The 17,949-nt window shown below is 52.2% G+C and overlaps 6 protein-coding genes across 6 annotated transcripts; 3 read left to right on the plus strand and 3 right to left on the minus strand.

Moving 5' to 3' along the window:
* Nucleotides 1-611: 611 nt before the first annotated feature.
* Nucleotides 612-2,024, plus strand: BJY04DRAFT_221486 (uncharacterized protein; the record flags this gene model as incomplete). Its single annotated transcript, XM_073717137.1, has 6 exons — nucleotides 612-738; nucleotides 803-828; nucleotides 880-916; nucleotides 967-1,055; nucleotides 1,110-1,480; nucleotides 1,541-2,024. 6 exons carry the CDS (start codon nucleotides 612-614, stop codon nucleotides 2,022-2,024), a joined length of 1,134 nt encoding a protein of 377 aa, XP_073567943.1.
* A 598-nt stretch (nucleotides 2,025-2,622) lies between these two features.
* On the minus strand, nucleotides 2,623-6,731 carry BJY04DRAFT_196739 (uncharacterized protein). Its single transcript, XM_073712388.1, has 5 exons — nucleotides 6,592-6,731; nucleotides 3,563-6,538; nucleotides 3,213-3,510; nucleotides 3,050-3,158; nucleotides 2,623-3,000 (listed from the first exon to the last, which is right to left on the minus strand). The coding sequence occupies exons 1-5, from the start codon at nucleotides 6,681-6,683 to the stop codon at nucleotides 2,762-2,764; spliced, it is 3,714 nt and encodes a 1,237-aa protein (XP_073567944.1). The 5' UTR covers nucleotides 6,684-6,731; the 3' UTR covers nucleotides 2,623-2,761.
* Nucleotides 6,732-7,883: 1,152 nt separating this feature from the next.
* On the minus strand, nucleotides 7,884-8,496 carry BJY04DRAFT_196743 (uncharacterized protein). The gene has a single exon (XM_073712389.1). The coding sequence runs from the start codon at nucleotides 8,256-8,258 to the stop codon at nucleotides 7,926-7,928; it is 333 nt and encodes a 110-aa protein (XP_073567945.1). The 5' UTR covers nucleotides 8,259-8,496; the 3' UTR covers nucleotides 7,884-7,925.
* On the plus strand, nucleotides 8,496-9,379 carry BJY04DRAFT_196744 (uncharacterized protein). The gene has a single exon (XM_073712390.1). It carries the CDS (start codon nucleotides 8,695-8,697, stop codon nucleotides 9,256-9,258), a length of 564 nt encoding a protein of 187 aa, XP_073567946.1. The 5' UTR covers nucleotides 8,496-8,694; the 3' UTR covers nucleotides 9,259-9,379.
* An 844-nt stretch (nucleotides 9,380-10,223) lies between these two features.
* On the plus strand, nucleotides 10,224-16,241 carry BJY04DRAFT_221489 (uncharacterized protein; the record flags this gene model as incomplete). The annotated part of the gene is made up of 8 exons (XM_073717138.1): nucleotides 10,224-10,500; nucleotides 10,575-10,625; nucleotides 10,677-11,566; nucleotides 11,615-11,907; nucleotides 11,958-12,853; nucleotides 12,910-13,820; nucleotides 13,876-14,596; nucleotides 14,662-16,241. The coding sequence occupies 8 exons, from the start codon at nucleotides 10,224-10,226 to the stop codon at nucleotides 16,239-16,241; spliced, it is 5,619 nt and encodes a 1,872-aa protein (XP_073567947.1).
* A 935-nt stretch (nucleotides 16,242-17,176) lies between these two features.
* BJY04DRAFT_221490 (ankyrin repeat domain-containing protein) lies at nucleotides 17,177-17,671 on the minus strand (the record flags this gene model as incomplete). The annotated part of the gene is made up of 1 exon (XM_073717139.1): nucleotides 17,177-17,671. The coding sequence occupies one exon, from the start codon at nucleotides 17,669-17,671 to the stop codon at nucleotides 17,177-17,179; it is 495 nt and encodes a 164-aa protein (XP_073567948.1).
* Between the last annotated feature and the right edge of the window lie 278 nt (nucleotides 17,672-17,949).

Raw genomic sequence — 17,949 nt, forward strand, 5'->3', positions numbered from 1 at the left:
GCAGACGCTATATCCCGTCCCAATCTATTCCTTCAAGATATTACCTCGCTTAAATCCGCTCACTCGCTGAAGCTGAGACAAGATGTTCCACAATATCCTTTTTGCTCTTGTTGTGAACGGGGTATGTGGTCCCTGATTTCTGTCTGCGATCTGTTGTGTCTGCAGATGCTGCACCACTGTCGCTACACATTTCTTGTAGCAACAGACAGACTGTAAGAAACAAGATCGCTACGGACTTCGGAGTATCGTAGCACGTGGCCAGGAGCGTACTACTGTGTGGTAGTGCAAGTCTTGTCTCTCATCCCTGTCTGGCCACGTTCTGTAGAGATTCCTCAGGATCCTGCAGGATCAGGGCTCCACCCGATCAATGCACAATACTTCACTATACGTTCGAGGTCAGGATTAGTCCTTGCTATGGAGACTAAACTTTCTTAGGTCACGATCAGGTTTGTATGGAGCATTATTACCACGCGCGGTCTCGCCGTCTGGAAGTGCCACTTAAGAATGATAATACACCCGGTTACCCGGGGCCAGTTTCCCTCGCTGTCGCTTGCTCCAAACCGTGTCCGCAACCCAGCACGCCCTTATGTGAAGGGACCACCGCTTTGACAATGGCCTCCTCTGTTGAGACCCTCCAGCCGCAGCTGCTGGCCCTGAACTTCGCATTCCCCGCTCTAGCGACGATCGCGGTTCTCCTGCGGATCTACATTCGCGTGTGGACTCGTACCTTTGCCCTCGGTAGGAAGACGATCCCGAGATCGATGAACGTTGTGTTTGCTGATCATCGCCAATCTTGGTACAGATGACTGGCTGATGTGCCTTGCGGGGGTGAGTGATCATCCTAACTGTCGGCCTAACTTGGCAATTGACCTGCTCTAGACTCTGTACTGGGCAGAGACGGCCACTTCTTACAAGGGTACCTACGTCTTTCAATTCGTCCCTAGAGTCAAACTGACCAGAAGGCAGTCATCAAGTACAACTGGATGGGCTACCACGTGTGGGACATTCCCTTCCCCAACCCCGACGCCACGTTAGCCTGGAAGTACTCCTACGCGGTACGACAGTTCACCTCGTGAATGCGCAAGTAAGCGATGGCTGACATCCCGCAGACAGAGATCATCTACAACCCGATCCTCTCCATTGTGAAATACTCCATCCTCTGCTTTCTCCTCCGTCTCACCGGGCAGAAGACCGAAGTCAAGCGGGCCATCTGGATCATTATAGGAATCAATACCATCGTGATGGTGACAACGCTCTTCCTCACTGTCTTCCGCTGCGTCCCCATCGCCTACCACTGGAATCCCACCGCATACCCCGATACGAAATGTCTGGTCTTTGCCGACTTTGTCACCGGCACCGCATGTGCCACGCTGTTCACCGACGTGTTAGTCTTGATCCTACCCACCTGGATCGTCTACAACCTGCGCATGGCGCAGAAGCAAAAGCTCATGCTCATCGGAATCCTCTCGCTCGGCCTCGTGTAAGTCCCACATCACACTCCCCATGTAAGCCACCGCTAACCACACGATAATACTTCTAGAGGCGTAATCGCCGGCATAGTCCGCATCGTCCTGCTCGACATCTACGACCGCAAACTCGCCTCCGGTAGCATAGCAGACTACAACTACAACGTCTACTTCGCCCTATCGACAATTGAGATCGGGCTCGTCATCGTCGCCGCCTGCGCGCCCTCCTTCAAGCCTCTCGTCGCGAAGATCCTCCCCAAACTCTTCAGCACACGCTCCCGCAACGGTCCGTCCTACAGCTATAACCGCGGCGGGGCGAGCGGCGGCCGGATGTATGATCTAGATAATCTCTCCCGAACTCGTCGGACGCAGAATGACGGCAACCATGTTCTCGTTGAGACGAGGAATGAGCGGGAGAGTTCAGACTCGCCGGAGCCGAAGGCCGGGATTATGCTTACGACTGAGACGGAGGTGCGGTGGCAGGAGCCGGAGGATGAGGCGCGGCAGACGACGAATCGGGGGAGTAGCACGGATAGTCTGGTGCAGGCGAGGAAATAACTATAAGGATTATAGTAGACATAGATCAACGGGTGGAATCAACGGGTGGAGTCCAAGAGACTTTCCACTCGGGTTTATAAGGTGGTGCCATTATCATGGATCCTGTGAGCTTGCTACTAATCGCCGTGGATCTTATATCTATGTCTACTCTCCCCCCGTCCGCATTGTTTTCTACGTAGATGCTCGCTTAAGACGTTTGCCCTGGAGGCTTAATCTGGCACTTCTGCCCAAGTATCGGAGATACCCTGTTTGTCAGGGGGATTGTCTGTGCCAGTAATCTCACTTCGAGCTCTCGCTCTGATCCGACGAGATTAAAAGTGAATGAGGACGGTCCTATCACCCGGGAAGCAAAATCAAGCAAAGTAGACACCGAGGTATTGATGTTCACATCTTACCGGGATCTTGTTGATACTCAAAGAGGCCGAGGTAGTCCCGCTCATGCTGTCCTCCGGTGCCTGCTGGGTGTCATTCTGCTGTTGCGCTTCTTGTGTGCCTTAGCATTAGTACTATCTCGTCATTAGAAAGCGCCTCGCGTAGCTTCATACAATAGAATGTGGTCCTCATGAGCCTTTAGATTATATTTTGCTGGGACTGTATCTTAGGAGCCATATATATATATTCCTCACATTCATCAATCATGACACTATAATACAATCATCTATCGTCAGGTATATTATACACATCGACCCGAACCCCATATTCGACCCCCAATACTCCTTTCTAACCCAATCTCTATTTTAATCCTGCTTGACATCCCTCCCCTCTGAAACCCCTCTCAGAATCTCCTTCAACTTTTTTAGCGGCGTCGGCTTCGTCAAAAACAAATCCACCCCGCTCAACATAGCTTCGCGCTGCATAGACGCCGAAAGCGCCGCAGTGAGGATGATGATCGTCGCTCGAGGCCGTTTCGTCATTTGTTCAAATTGGCGCATTTCTCGCGTTGCGGTTAGACCGTCCATTACCGGCATGGAAATATCTGGGGAATGTCAGATTTGATCTTGCTGAGGTTACAGGTTGGTACGTACCCATGACAACAAGGTCATACTTGGCTCTCTTGAATTGCTCCAAAGCCTCCAAGCCGTTCTTTGCGGAGGCATTAGCGAAGCCGGCTTGTTTGACGCACATTTCGACGATCTATTGGAGGGATTAGCGTTGTCGAGTGGGTTTGAGAAATAGAACTGCACTGACCTTGAGGTTCACTTGGTTATCATCCACTATGAGTATTTTCTTCTCCGACTGCTTAGGATTGTCCGCCCGCTGCTGTGCCGATGCGCCACGGTCAATCTTTCCCTTTGCCGACGCACCATTGGCAGTAGATTCTACATCGCCCTCCTTGATGCTCTCGAATCTGCCTGCATCCTGCTTCCGACCGTCCCTCTTTCGACCTTCGAGCATCCGTGGCGACTTTTTAGGTGAAGAGCCCCGGGACTGATCTCCGCCACCGAAACAGTGGTTAAATGCCGCCAAGAGCGTTTTCGGGCTCACACTGAACTCGTCAGTACGTATGATCACAGACTGGTATAATAGAAAAGACATACGGTTGAGTAAGGAAGATTACTGAGTCTTCCACAGTATCCCGCAATGCCTCCCAGCTACCTGTTCCTGAAGAGAGAACAATGAGCGGGAAGGCAGGCTGTATCGCCGCACTATCCTCCGTTGGCTCGTTCGACCCTTCACGATAATAATGACGATACTCGTGCTCCGTTACAATGGCAAAGTCGGGTTTGGTGTCACCAAGCTCATCCGCAGTGAGCACACGCAGCCCAAACCACCCCGAGATCATTTTTGCCAAGCTCGTTAGGAGGGTGTCGAAGACGCGCGGTTCTAAGCCGAGATTACCCTGTTTCCAGCTCCTCGTAAACAACGAGACGGTCTTTCCATTCAGTTTCTCCTTCAGGGAGCCGAACGGGGATGGCGTGGGGTTGGGTGATTGTGTTGGGGACTCGATCGGCAGGACAACGTCGACGGAGGTTCCTTTTCCTAGCTCGCTGTTGAATTGGATTGTTCCTTTCAAGGACTTGACGATCTGGTGTACGAGATGGAGACCAACTCCTAACCCTGGAGAGGTCGTGTCCTCCTGCAGAAACGCGCTGTAGAGGTGATTCGCAAGGAAGTCCTTAGACATTCCACGACCGGAATCACTAACAGTCAGGCGGACAGCTGGCCTTTCATGACCGTCTATTAACAGAGTATCATTTTGCATCATCAGCCGGACATATCCATTCTCAGTGTACTTGAGGGCGTTGCCGAACAGGTTCATGACGACTCGCCGCCAGGCACCAGTGTACATGCTGAACTGCCAACTGTCCCTCCACTCGATATCAATAATCGTCAGGAGGCGCGAATCTGAATTGCCCTCCTTTTGTTTATGGCTTGTGTTCTGGTCTCGGTTTGCTCCCCAACGCTGATACTCTGCACCGGCTAGAATACCCTCAACGACTTCTTGGACAAGCACGCTCAGATCTTCATCCTGGGAGGAGCCAGACACCGATCCTTTAGAGTCAAATGAGTCCGTTACTCCTCTAGTCGTCGATCGAGCTGATTCAGTAAGGGTATTGATTTTCGCATAGTCTAGCAGATGATTGAGAGTGTCGAGCAGTGTCCGCCCGCAACTATAGACCGTCTCAACCAGCGATCGTTGTGCATAGCTATTGACCATCTCTTGCAGCAGCTCAACTGTTCCTAAGAGACCATGTAGCGGCGACCGTAGTTCATGAGATATAGACGAAATAAAGTCACTCTTCGCTCGGTCTGCTGCCTCCAGGTCGAGCCGAGACACCTCCGCCATGACGGTGTTGCTGAATGCAGCTAGGTATGTCAAGTCTTTTGGTTCTGAGAGAACCCGCCCAGGATCGTTGGTCCATACAACACAGACACTGAACCAGCGCCCTCGCTGGAAATCCCAAACGGGATAAAAGGCAATGCATCGGGCATCAGGAAGGACTTTCGTTAGTCGCTTAACATCCATCGTCTCCTGCTCAACATCTTGATTCTTCGGCTCGGCGGACACAGGCCCTGGGTTTTCTGTTTGAGAATCGTTCATCTCGTCTGCCGTTCCTTCGTAGCTCAGAGATATTGAGCCATCCTCCTCGAGGTGGAAGATTCTACCCCGTGGATACTGATCAATCAAGTGACTGACAAACCCTCCGGATAAGGAAACATAATGATTGTCCCGTTGATTGACGCCCTTTTTAGAGGTGGAGGATGTATAATGGCCGAGTACAATGCTTCGAGCCTCCTCGCTGTCGTCCTCGAAAGTGCCTGTCTTGCACCCGGTGTCAAGCTTCTCAAAATCCCCGCTCTCGCGGTCTCCACGGCTCCCCTTCGGCGCCTGCTGCTGATGAACATCGTAGTTTTCTGGGCCATCGCTCTTCGAATTGGAATCGGTTGATCCGACCGTCTCGAGCTGTCGACGAGTATAAACGCTGGCATCAATGAACATGGCGCCTTCCACGTCAAGCGCCTGGTATATCATGGAGGCAGCACGGTTGACCACTGATCGAACGTTGGCAGGGGCGAGCGATTCCTGCAGTTGGCTGGTCTGAGGCGAGAGTCGTGGCCGTGATTTCTTCTGGTTCTTCTCACGACCACCAGACTTCGTTTCATCTGTTTCTTCTTCATCCTGGTCTGTTTCTCCCCCACTCTCGCTATCGCGTTTGTACCTCTGGACTGGCGAAATATTTTTCTCTTGATCGGGCTTCGCTCCAGTATCTGGTGCTGAGTATTGTTTGGGTTTTTCCTCCTTGGAATCTTCACCTGCAGCCTCGTTGTCGTCGTCGCCAGAGACTTGTAGCCCTTCCAGGCGCTCGTTGACATGTGCAATCTGGCCCCCGTACCTCTTGTCCGGTGCCTCCCGGCTATAGAACCACTCGTCGAGGTCTGACTTCCCCTTGACGAACAACCCCAGCGCCCGCACCATCTTCTCCTCTCGGTATTCCTCCCGCATCGCTCTTTGCGACAGCAGATGATCCATGATGGTAGCGGAAAGTTCTTGACAAAGCTGCTTTTCATCCGGTATGACCCCATCCCTCGGTTTGTCGTCGAGAATCGCCATACTCCCAATGACATAGTCGTCCGGCGAGATAATCGGAACGGAGACATAAAACCTGTTGTGCGGATGCCCGGTCACCGAGGGGTGGTTCTTGAACCGATCATCGCGCGTCAAATCTCCAGCAACAAAGATGTCTGCGTTCTCTTCAACAAACGATCTCATCGCGTGATAGCACATGGTAATTTCTTCGCGGGGAAACTGCTGAACACCGAGCCACAATGCATCCGACCGGTCGCCACCAGCGATTTCCGCCCCTCGAAGACCAAGATTCGGCGTCGCTTCCGCAACAACATGCTGGGATGTTTTGTCAAAGAGAGAAATCAACGCTCGCTGAGCGTTCATGCGCAAAGTGGCAAGTTGCGCGAAAACGGTGAGAACGTTGTCGCGCGACACATTGGGGCGGTGGCCTTGCGACTGCTGGGCGAACTTTTCCGACCCTGAAAAGCCCCAGTACGGGAGGTATCTGCAATTGTATTAGCGATCGGATCGCTTTTGCATAACGATGGGGCAAATCACAGATGGGTTTCCCTCTCCCGAGCACCCTCCCGGTTGTAGGCGTATTTCCGGGCCCCTCCCTGCCCTTTATTGGATGCTTCCGACGAGGTCATCGGAGCGATAGTAGTCTAAAATATGTTATGATCTGCAATTGACGAGATTGACAAAGCGCATTGTGTGGACTGGAACGACATGGATGGTGGTTTTGTACTGTTGGAGGCAGCTTGGCCACTACGTCATACGTCATCGCTCAAACTTGGAAATTGTTGGTGCGGGTCTTTCCCCCGGTTCCCCAGTACAAGATCTTGGTCAATGTTGCGTGCATCTTTGTTCTATGGAGTTCTATCTTTCTGCATGAGTGATTCCTGGATTTTGTAGGTGGTCATTTTGATGGTTGTTGTGGTGGTTGGTGATGGTGATGGTGCCGCGCGGAACAAATAGATATATTTGTACTCCAGAGCATTGACCCAAATCCAATATACATTGCCCGATTTGTTAAGCAGGTCTAGACTCCGGCTAAAAAAGATCGATCACGCACGGTTGCATAGTGCTTCTTAAGATCCAACAAAAGCAGAGCCTCACTGGGGTGGTTCTACATAGAAATGGCGACCCTGCTATAAAGGACGTTCCTTGGAGTTGACTTGTCCCCCTTGAGGGACGAAAATCAATCCGACAACGGATTGCGACCAAGGCAGCTTTTGCGTGCATTCTAGCGAGTTTATAATGCAATCCCTGCCAAGATGCCTGTTACACTGTCAAGGATGGATGAGGAGCGCCCGGTAGTCCCTGAGAGCAGATCGAGAGCGTATTTATCCCAGCAGCCCGTGAGAACCGAACCGATCAATCGGGTGGCGATGTGGGCCTATCTTGTTAGTCCCCATTAGATGGAAACGATTAAGTTAGGGGTAGATCGGAAGGTTTATATCGCTCTCGTGCGGGATAAGTTATTTTCGTGGTTCTATCCCCTGAGTGGGAGCTTCTTTCGATGGACCAGTGGTCGGGGGGGTGTCGGGTCACTCTTCGGTGGTCGATAGTAATGTCATGGACTTGAGACGGTGTTAATGGTGTAGGAAGGGACAGCTTCAATAGTGACTATCCTGACCTTCTATTTGCTAGATAACATCTTATAACCACATACGGTTTGATCTAAATCCAACAAGGTATATATCTGGTTATTAGTGCAAGACTGATCGCTAAAGGAACATGGTGAGTGCCCGCGCACGCCCGCCGCGGGCTCCGACCGGCCTTGCTGCTTCGGGCGAATCCCTGAGGGTCGAGGTCGTTTCCTTTCTCCTCTCTCATCCATCTTCACCCATCAATTTCACCCCCAAACCATCACTAACTGGATGAAACCATCAGGCTCCAGGAAACTTGCTATCTGACTCGGACATCCGTGTTCTTTGCGATGAAATTCTACCCAAACTGCTCGGTGAGGCAAGCAACCTGACCGCCCGCTTGAAGGACAAACTTGCCGGCAACCGCTCGCTCGAGCAAACCATTGCGACCGTCAAGGCGGAACCGGATATCGCGTGTGATGACTTGGCCCAAATCGACGGATTGGAATGGATCCATTGCCTCAGCGGCTCGGCTGCAATCACGAAGTTCGCCATTTGCAGTCCGACCGTGACCGAAGCACTGTCGAAGCCTGGACCAACACGACAACAACTCGCACAGCACATTACTTCCATCTCGGTTGCAAGCCAGGATATACCCAGAGATGAAAGGCCGGCCTGGCTTCGCCTTCGCGAGCAATTCTTCGCTCAAGAGCCTGTGTCAGTTATCCGCGGACTGATCTCGTCGGGAAAGATAGCTGTGCCTGATGGATGTCAAGACCTCGTGCTATCAATACTGCAAGTCGCAAAGGAGAAATTTGGCTTTGACTTTCACACTGGCTCGCTTTGCGCGCTGCTGAACATTGATGAGAATAGCAACGGAAGGGTAACCGACGAGTCCCCGGCAGCCGACGCGCCGTTAGGCCAGCAACATGAAGCGGCCCGTTTCTTGTTCAAACTGCAACGGCTGCAAGCGCTGGTTAATGAGCCAGAGGACATTGGTGCTTTGTTCCGATGCGGATTTGACTCGGCCAAAGACATTGCAAACACGGGCGACGATGCAATTGCCCTCATGGCGAGGGAAGATGTGCCACCGGATGAAGCGGAGCGCATTTCTAATCACTCACGCTTTATTACCTCGCGCAGTGACGATCTTTGGAGCAAGGCGCTTGCACTGCGCGGGACCGGTAGTAATAAGGATGTCAGGGTTGCATCCATCGCACCGCTGAAGCCCGAGCCTCTTGCTGGAGCCACTGAGATCAATCTTAGCACGATGTTTGGTGTAGATGCGATGGGCTGCGAGGACTGTGCATCGATTACGTCTCCCGCGGCATTCTTCGCTGATCTTCTGCAGATCCTGGAAACGAACAAGGCTGTTGTTGAAGGAGAGAAGAGTAGCTCCACGATGCTAGACATGCTTCTTAAGCGGCGAGCTGATTTGTCGAAACTGCAGCTGTCGTGCGCCAATACCAACATCCTGGTGCCATATGTTGATTTGATTAATGAGGTGCTCGAGTCCGCTGTCTGGAACATAGTGACTGGCAAGCTTCTTCAAACACATGTTCCACCCATTAATGTAGAAGAAGGCGATAAGGACGAGGATTATCTCCTGCAACCGCACAATACAAATTTGTAGTCTACCGTGAGGTTGTCCAGGATTGTATCACTCCGTGCAACATATTTCCCTACAACCAGGCCGTTCAGAGCACCCGCTCATACCTTGAAGCTCTCGGAACATCTCGGCTGAAACTGCTGTCGGTGTTCCAGTCCTCTTCCACCATCACAAAAGACAAAGATTTGCAGCGTCAGGTCCAAGAGGTGCTGGTCCATGCCCGAGCGGCGGAGGTACTGAACCTGCAGCATGAAGATTACCTCACAATAACACGGGAAAGCTACTACTCACGAAATCTGATGAGCGCCTTACGCGGCAGTGATCTAACAGATGAGGATTCTTGGCAGGTCATCGGGAGGAAAGTACCGAGCAGCAAATACTGGGGGTTTGAGACCAATCACGATATGGTTTCTGATGGTCTCGGAAAGGTCAAAGACGAGCTACTACCACGCAGCGGTCTGTCCCTGGAACAGCTCATCGTTGTACTTCGGGCTCGTTACTCTGCTGAGCGATTGGCTCTTGTGCTCCCTCACCAGGAGCCAGAAAATCCCGATTCAGCTAGTAAGCTGCTGGAATCAATGCGGCTCCGCCATTGGGAGGGCGACAACTCAGCTCGAGGCCTCGACGTCATTGATTGTGACAGGCTGCGGTCGTTTGTGGCGCTCATACATAAGGTCCCATGGCCCATTGAAGAATTGGACGCCGTCATCTTTACGCTCGCGACACTGAACGGAGGGGAAATGGACCCAGAGGTGAAAACGACTGGGGCAGCCCTTGTTGACAACCTAGCTGCCGTGCAAGAGTTGGCAGATATGCTAAGCCTCTCGCCTACGGACCTCCAGCCGTTTTGGGGGGATATCAGCACTCATGGCTGGAATTCCCTGTTTTCCCAGCTGTTCCCACCAGGAACCCTGACTGATGACGAGCATTAGGGCGTGCTCGTGGGGTCCAGGTCTGGCATCGACCCCGATCGCCTTTCCGCAGTCCTAATGGCGCTGGAGATATCGAGTGTTGAGTTTGACGCAATCGTGAACTTTCTGAAGCTACCCGTACCCGTCGATCTTTCTTTGAGCAACATATCTGCCTTGTATAGAATTTCGACCTTGTGCAGGGCGCTGAAGATTCCACCACAGCTCTATCCATCCTTTTTGCAACTCTTCCCTCTAGGGGAATCTGTGTTTGAAGCACCACAGGCCACCTTGAAGATAGTGCAAGCCTATCACCTATACAAGGGGCAGCTCAATCCTGGACACTTGATCGCCTCCTGTTCGTGTTTAACCGGATCCCCAGCGCCACTGACTCGAACTGCCAACCTACGGTTACAAATGATCTCCAGATAGCAGCAGCCGTCCGCGCTAGTCTGGATGATCAAGCCTTGCACGATGGAGATCGTAAGCTGTCAGATAGAAATGCTTTCCCTGATCTCCTTGACTCTCTGATAGACGACCGCGAAGGGAGAAACGTGGCCCTCGAATTTATTGAAAACGCGGCATTGAATGACCCGGATGCGGAAGAAGCTTTGGCATTCGTGAAACAGTTCTCTACTATCCTGGGCAGCAGCCGAGCCAAGATCCTCTGCAGTATGATCGCCGTTGCAAATACAGTCGAGTCACGGAAACAGGCTTTCCTCAAAGAGTTCCTCCCTGCAAGATACCGAGAGAAGCAGTGCCAGGCAATCCTGAAATCCCTACAATCATTCTTCCCCAGTCTCAGCTTGGCCTTGGTCAAGCTTGCGCTCACTCAACTTATACGTATCCCAAAGCAGATGCTTTTGATGGCCGAAGAACTTGATACCCCTAACACTATGTCTGGTATGGAGGTCCTTCCCCAGCTGGCGCAACCCAACAACCTCGAACCTGGGGGTGGTACTCGTAGTCCACCCTCCAAATCACGAACCGAGGCAGCTGAGCTATCCAGTGGAGAGTTCTCTGCTCACTTTTGCCCTCCAGCGACCGGAAATCACTCAATACTATTCTCCGCTTCCACGCGACCGGAGGAATGTGTTTTGGGTGAGGCTGGACTCGAATTCACCGAGTGGGCAACGGAAGGGGACCCGCCAGGGCCACGCTGGAAGGCTGAGACAAATCCGCTTGTTGGAGCTCAATGGTACAGGCTAGTCTACCGGGGAAGCAGAGAGGACTTGAAGTGGCAAGCTGCAGAAACCGGGCCTAGTAAGCCAGCAGACTTCACTCGACCTGTTCTCATTGAGGAGCTGTTGGTCAAGCAGACCGGACAGGTGATGATTGAGCTTATGCGCGCTGCTATCGTAGTCGATAGCTTCCGCCTGCATGCATCTGAAGTTGAATTCGCTGCTGTCTTCCAGGAACTTATGGTCAGTCGGGGCGAGCAAAGATTAGACTTCAATAACCTGACCTTACAGGATGTTTGGGATCTTGACACCTGGCTTGTTCTCCGAGAGGACTTCAAGAACAATGGAGCGACCCTTTCACTTGTCGACCTATTCGAATGGTTGTGCTCAAGACAGACACCGAAGAGAGCACAGAGGCAGGATGTGCTGGGAAGGTTGCTTGCAGACAAAATCTCGCAGGCCACAGGATGGGCTGCGGGCAGCTGCAAAGACTATCTGGAAGCGAAATATCCCCATCACGAGCCCTCGGAGATTCTTGAACTGTTCCAAGAGGTGTCTGTGCTGAGCGAGATGCGAGAGGCGATGTTGTTTAGTCGACGATTTTTGTGCAGCCATGCAGTTTAGGCCTTGATAGAATCCGTCCGCAAGAAAATTTCGATCGGTCCATGCTAGACCACATATTTCGCTATCGAATCTGGGAAGCCGACCGGGCCGCACTTTGGTACCCAGAGAACTGGGTTGACCCCACGCTGCGGGACAACAAGACCGAGCAGTTCCTGGCTTTGGAGTCCAAGATCATGCAGAGCAAGCTTGATGATAAGATGATCAGCGATGTGATCAAGGAGTATGTACATGCCATTGATGATATCTCTAATCTCCGGGTTGAAACATACCACATTGACTGGAACTTCTGGGATAAAGACACGGTGCCCCGCGTGGCACATATATTCGCATGTATCAGGACCTCACCTCCGGCGTACTACTATCGAAAGCTAACAAGGCCATCTAAAATGACAATGCAACATGTTTGGGCTCCATGGAGCAAAATCGATGCGGATCTTCCCCGATGCGAGGTCGATTCGAATGGCAACAGACTGCCAACGCCTGGTTCATATTTAGTGCCGACCGTGTATGGCGGCGAGCTGTATGTGTTCTGCCCCGAGATCACTGTGGCACAAAAGCCTCGGCGAAAGTCGTTCGATGATGAGGAGATGACATTTGATGATTACAGAGACAAGAAGTTCTCTGAAGTCAAAACGCTTCGCCACTGGGAGATACGGATGAGCTATATTAAATTACAGAATGGCAGGTGGTCTCCGCGTGTCGTGGCTCCTTCGTTCATCACCGCACGACTAGACGAGCCAGTAGATACCGTCCCCCGCTACAAGGCCGGTATCTCAAACTTCACGTTCTGGACTGATCAAAGCCAGGGCTTAGCGGTGAGGGTGGATTGGGTGTTTTTCTCAGAGACATACCAGCCGCCCGGAAATGTCCCCTTGGGCACTTTTGAAATCAGAGACCAGCAACTGTGTTGATTGGAGATGATGCGAGCAGATTAACCACGCCTGTGTTAAATATATCACCAGCACCACGTATCTTTGACACGACGGTGAGGACTGAGTTTGGCCGGTATCTGATGAAATATTCGGCTGCGATCTCAGTGCTCGAGGCTTGCACGGAGAGCACAAAGAGGGTCGTGATCAAAGTATTCGGTTCTCAGATTGATCCTAAACCCGAAGACGACTCCATCTTCGAGTGGCCATTGTCATTACACACTTACGTAGACAAAGGCGGGAACTATCGAACATGGCCACTGACTCTGGAAGTGGCTTCGTCCGATGGCAATAAGCAGTACATTAACAAGGGGCTTGACTTTCCTTCGGAGTATGACACAGTGCAAGTAAAGAAATTTCATAACTTCATCACTCCGCAGGTGACTGCGGTCGCCAAAGAGGAGGATGACTGGAATGGCATTTTCAGATGCCTAGCTGATATCAAGCACGGCGAAAACGATGATCCGCACGAGGATGTCTTTGGGAGATGGGCTGAGAAGGATGAGATTCACTATGCCGAAACTGCCTCTCCATTCGCCATCTACCACTGGGAACTGGGATATCATTTGCCATGCCTCATCATGGAGCGGCTGATGGCAACCCAGCAGTTTGATCTGGCGCTGAAGGTAGCTAGACTGGTCTTCGATCCGAGTATTAGCGGTGATGACGTTGGCCGCTGCTGGTCATTTCCTCCATTCCGAGAGGACAGCGTTCGCGCAAACCAGCAGCAGTCAGTGAGTTCCTGGCTCGCGGGAGGACGGAATGTGCATGCCGCTGCAAGAGCAAACCCCGTGGTTTACATGAAACGACTCGCGATGAAATATATCGAGTTACTGGTTGCAATGGGTGACCAGTACTTTCGCCAGGATACCCTCGAGAGCATCCCGCTGGCGACTCAATTGTTTATTGAAGCATCACACGTCTTTGGGCCGCAACCGGTTGAGGTACCACAATTGGGAAAGAGAGCAGACAAATCCTTTGAATAGCTTGCATTGCTAGATGATCATGGTACTGCAGAGGTTGATATGGAACTCGAGTTTCCCTTCTACGTCGGGCCCGGGAGCCGAGGAAGCGCCGATGCCCCAAGAAACCAGGCGAGCAGTAATTTTATCCACACTACTTACTTTTGCGTGCCTGGGAATGCCAACGTGGCTGCGCTCTACAACAGGATCCAGGATCGTTTATACAAGATCCCAAAACGGGATGGACATTGAGGGCAGGAAGCGCACGCTCGCGATCTGGGAGCCACCTATTGACTATGGTGCCTTGCAGGGCGCTGCCCTCAGGGGTTCAGAAGGGATTGCTGGCCTGCTAAGTGATCTAGACAGCCCAATGCCACGGTATAGGTTTAGCTACATTATCCAACAGGCGCTTGAGCTAGTCGACGAACCGAAGTCTACCGGAGGAAAGATGTTGCTCATAAAGGAGAAAAAAGATGCAGAGGCACTATCCAGCCTCCAGCTTAAACATCAAAACAGTGTTCTATCCTTGACAGTACGCACTGCGCAGCTTCGCATGGAGGAACTGCAAAAGGAAATAGAGGTGCAAGAAGACGAGCGGGACGAGCTAGAGATGCGGCTCAAGTATTTCTTAGATCTGACAGGCGACAAGAAAGAGATCCCGGGGCCAGGGGAGAGCTGGCAGGACATCTTACAGAAAATCGACACGCCAGTCAAGGGCGGTGCTACGAACGACCATATTCCCATGTCGCCTCATGAAAGTTGGAAATCGACTTGGCAGAGAGCACAAAGGACATGATCTCCAGGGCAAGCGACTCCAAACAAGGGGCTGAGATTCTGTGTGCATTTCCGAGCCTTACCACCAAAGCGCAGCCGTTTGGAGTGGGCGTGGAGAAAAACATGGGAGGGGAACAAATTGCCCATCTTTTGTCTGCCGCAGCGGAGGTGCAGAATGCTGCCATGCAGAGGACCACGGTCGCAAGCGCACAGGCAGCCAGGGTGGGCGCGGCCACCCGCAATTTGCAGGAACGCCGACTTGAGGCTAACACTTGCGGACGAGAAATTGTTCGGCTGGATAAGGATGTCAAAAAGTTGCGCGCAGGAATCGCAACGTGCGAGGCTGATATCAAAGCGCAGGAACAGGAAGTGGAGAATGCATCCGCGCAGCATGAGTGGCTGCAATCCAAGTATACCGGAGAACAGCTGTACACCCTGTTAGACAATGCCATGGGCATTATCTTCCATCGCACGTACACCATGGCCACGGAAGTGGCAAAGAGTGCCCAGCGCGCCATGTCTTTTGAGCTTGCTCTTGCCTCGGAAACAGGTGGTAGCAGTACCATGTCTGTTCCAACCATCGCCTCAGGAACATACTGGGAGATCGCTCGCGACGGTCAGCTTTCAGGGGAGGCACTGTACCTTGACCTTAAACGGATGGAGTCATTCTATATGAATGGCCAAACACATGATTTCGAAATCACTAAGAACATCTCTTTGCGTGAGACCAATCCACTCCAACTCTTAACCCTGCACGGGTCAGGAGAAGTGGATTTTGAGGTCCCAGAGGTGCTTTTCGACATGGATTTCCCAGGGCATTATTGTCGGCGCATTGAGTCCGTATCAGCTACGATCCCGTGCACCGGCGAGTCTACCACGACTAATAGTGTAAGCTGCACATTAAGCCTACTAAAGCACAAGTACCGCATCTCTACCGAAGGAAACGATTACGGCAACCAGAAAGAAAGTCTATTCCGAAACGACCGAATTCCTATTACATCCGTTGCCATCAGCCGGCCAGGCGAAGATCCTGGCGTTTTTGAATTCAAGGGAGATAACAGTCGGTATGGCCCGTTTGAAGGCGCAGGCGCTATATCGATCTGGCGCATATCGCTGCCCAAAGAGCTCCGGCAATTGGATTATCGGACCATCAGCGATGTTGTTCTTCATCTCAGATACACTAGCTTCGGTGGCGGGGGAGCTCTGGAGCAGAGTGCTGTGAAAGCGGCGAAGGAATGGACGAAATCCGAACTTCCAGAGGCGAGCCCAACTACAATGCAGAGGGCAGTTGTCATTGACTTAAGGAACGAGTCATGGGGCCCAATCTCTACCTCGAAGGGGGAGACAACACAGCCAGTTGCTAAGGTCACAGTCGATTGTCCAGTGACCTGGCTCCCCTACTGGACGCGCTCGCAAAATATCAGGACGTCGAAGAAGACTATTCTTCTGACTGATCCCGCTGCGAGCGAGCCTGCCTTGAATAAGCAATCGTTCACGGGCGACCAGGGTATGCTCGGTAGTTACTCGACCTATAATTTTGACAAACCGCCAGCGCTGGATAGTACCTGGGAGCCTACAATGGCTGACGACATGCAATTTGACTACGCCTGGCTGGTGATCAATTATTAGGGATTGGGTTCTACTGCTGCCGCCTCAGTCGCGGTGCAGAAGTCGAAATAACAAGATTGGCCAGCGCACCGGCAGTCGTCGCCTTGATCTCTTAGTGTAGCACAGAATGCAGAACTCCGGGTACCAACAGATCATCATCTATAGACAAAGCTTTGCCTGACATGCTCGCAGTGGAGCAATAAGTGGGTCAGCCGGATATACAGAGTAGATTCTGAAAGAGAGCATTCCTCGAGCTTTGATTTCTGGGGCAAGTCTGGCGTCCCGATCTGGTTACAATGTCTCAATACAGGTACACCGGATAGCCACCCGTAAGAGCCCAGAAGCCCATGATTCCCTTGAGCAGGCACGCATGGCCAAAGACCGCTATATCGGTGGCCGGGAAATTACCCAAGGCAATGCGCAGCAGTGGCGAGGGTAGCCTGTCGCATTACGCATTACCAACAACCCCGAGGTAGTTAAATAAGCCAGTCAAGTCACTCGAAAGAATGGAATGCGGTCTCCAAACGATAAGAAGAAGAAGAAGAAGAAGAAGAAAAAACTGAACCTATAGTATGCAACAACTCTGATTTAGGATATCACAAAACAAAAAATAGCAAAAAGAGAGGGGCGGATGGGTGCACACACACCTCCCCCCCTCCCACCCACTAATCCTGGTCCAGCCAACGCCACGCTAATGTTATGCAGCTAAATACAATTCTACCCTAAGCGCCTGTGTCTCTGACAGTGACAGTCCGACTCTCCTCGCCCGCGGAGATAATCAGACAAGCGTATCCGCTAGTCCCGTCTCTGTCGGCAAATGCTTAGTCTCGATCACGGACCAACCCCTCGCCTTGTCGCTTCGCAGTAGGAAAACCCGCACGGCCTTAAGAGGCAGCCCTCAGTGTTGTTGATGTGTTTGGATAAGACTGGTCGCAAAAACAATCGAGTGACATCTCTCATTTCACGGCCGTGCGTTCCGCGACCTTCGGTCCGCAGCAAGAGCCTACCCTCTCGCTCGCCCTCGCCTTCAGGACGATCTCCGGTGTCAGCGCACACCCAGCACCGCAATCCGGCGCTGAGGCCTGGAACCTTGCGAGCATATCCGGGTTTGGGTTGTCATAAGCGTAGAAGATAGGTAGGTGTCCATGGTTGTCGCGCAGCCCGCAACCTGCGCCGTTACGGAGGAGAATGTCGGCGGCGACGGTGGAGGTTCCTTGCGCAGCGATGTGTAGGGCTGTGTGTCCGCATTTGTCTTTCGCGGCGCCACAGATGCCGTATGATAGAAGGAGTTGGAGCGTTTCGGGCTGTTGGTTGTAGGCGGCGAGGTGGAGGGCTGTGCGGCCATCTGGGTTTGTGGAGGAGAGGAGACGTTTGTTGGAGTGGTAGAGGTTCTTGAGCGTTGTGGTGTCGCCCGTTGCGGCGGCGAGGAGGAAGCAGAGGGTGTCGTCCATGGCGGATGGGTTGTGATCTGACTGAGATAGAAACAGGGTGAGAGAGAAGACGAAGCGAGGAGAGGAGGATTTTAGTTTTTTTGGATAGTACTTCTCGCGGGATCAGGCGACTTTTGAATGCGAATATGGTCGCCTCCAGCTACTGATGCCAGCTGCGGGCACGGTTAATTCCCGGCTGTGGACCCGCGCAGCTAGCTTCTGAGTCTCTGTAAGTCTGTGACTCTGTACTTCACCCTAAGTCCAGGCGAAACATGCTCACTGGATCAATTGCCTTTCCT

Source organism: Aspergillus karnatakaensis (assembly GCF_047715665.1).
Source record: "Aspergillus karnatakaensis strain CBS 102800 unplaced genomic scaffold BJY04scaffold_49, whole genome shotgun sequence".
NCBI classification, from domain to species: Eukaryota; Fungi; Ascomycota; class Eurotiomycetes; order Eurotiales; family Aspergillaceae; genus Aspergillus; species Aspergillus karnatakaensis.

Coding starts and splice junctions, on each gene's coding strand:
- BJY04DRAFT_196739 (XM_073712388.1), bottom strand. CDS start 6,683: ATGACCTCGTCGGAAGCATCCAATAAAGGGCAGGGAGGGGCCCGGAAA. Junction 6,539..6,591: donor CGGGAGAGGGAAACCCATCT/GTGATTTGCCCC, acceptor ATACAATTGCAG/ATACCTCCCGTACTGGGGCT. Junction 3,159..3,212: donor ATAACCAAGTGAACCTCAAG/GTCAGTGCAGTT, acceptor TCCCTCCAATAG/ATCGTCGAAATGTGCGTCAA.
- BJY04DRAFT_196743 (XM_073712389.1), bottom strand. CDS start 8,258: ATGGAAGTAATGTGCTGTGCGAGTTGTTGTCGTGTTGGTCCAGGCTTC.
- BJY04DRAFT_196744 (XM_073712390.1), top strand. CDS start 8,695: ATGGCGAGGGAAGATGTGCCACCGGATGAAGCGGAGCGCATTTCTAAT.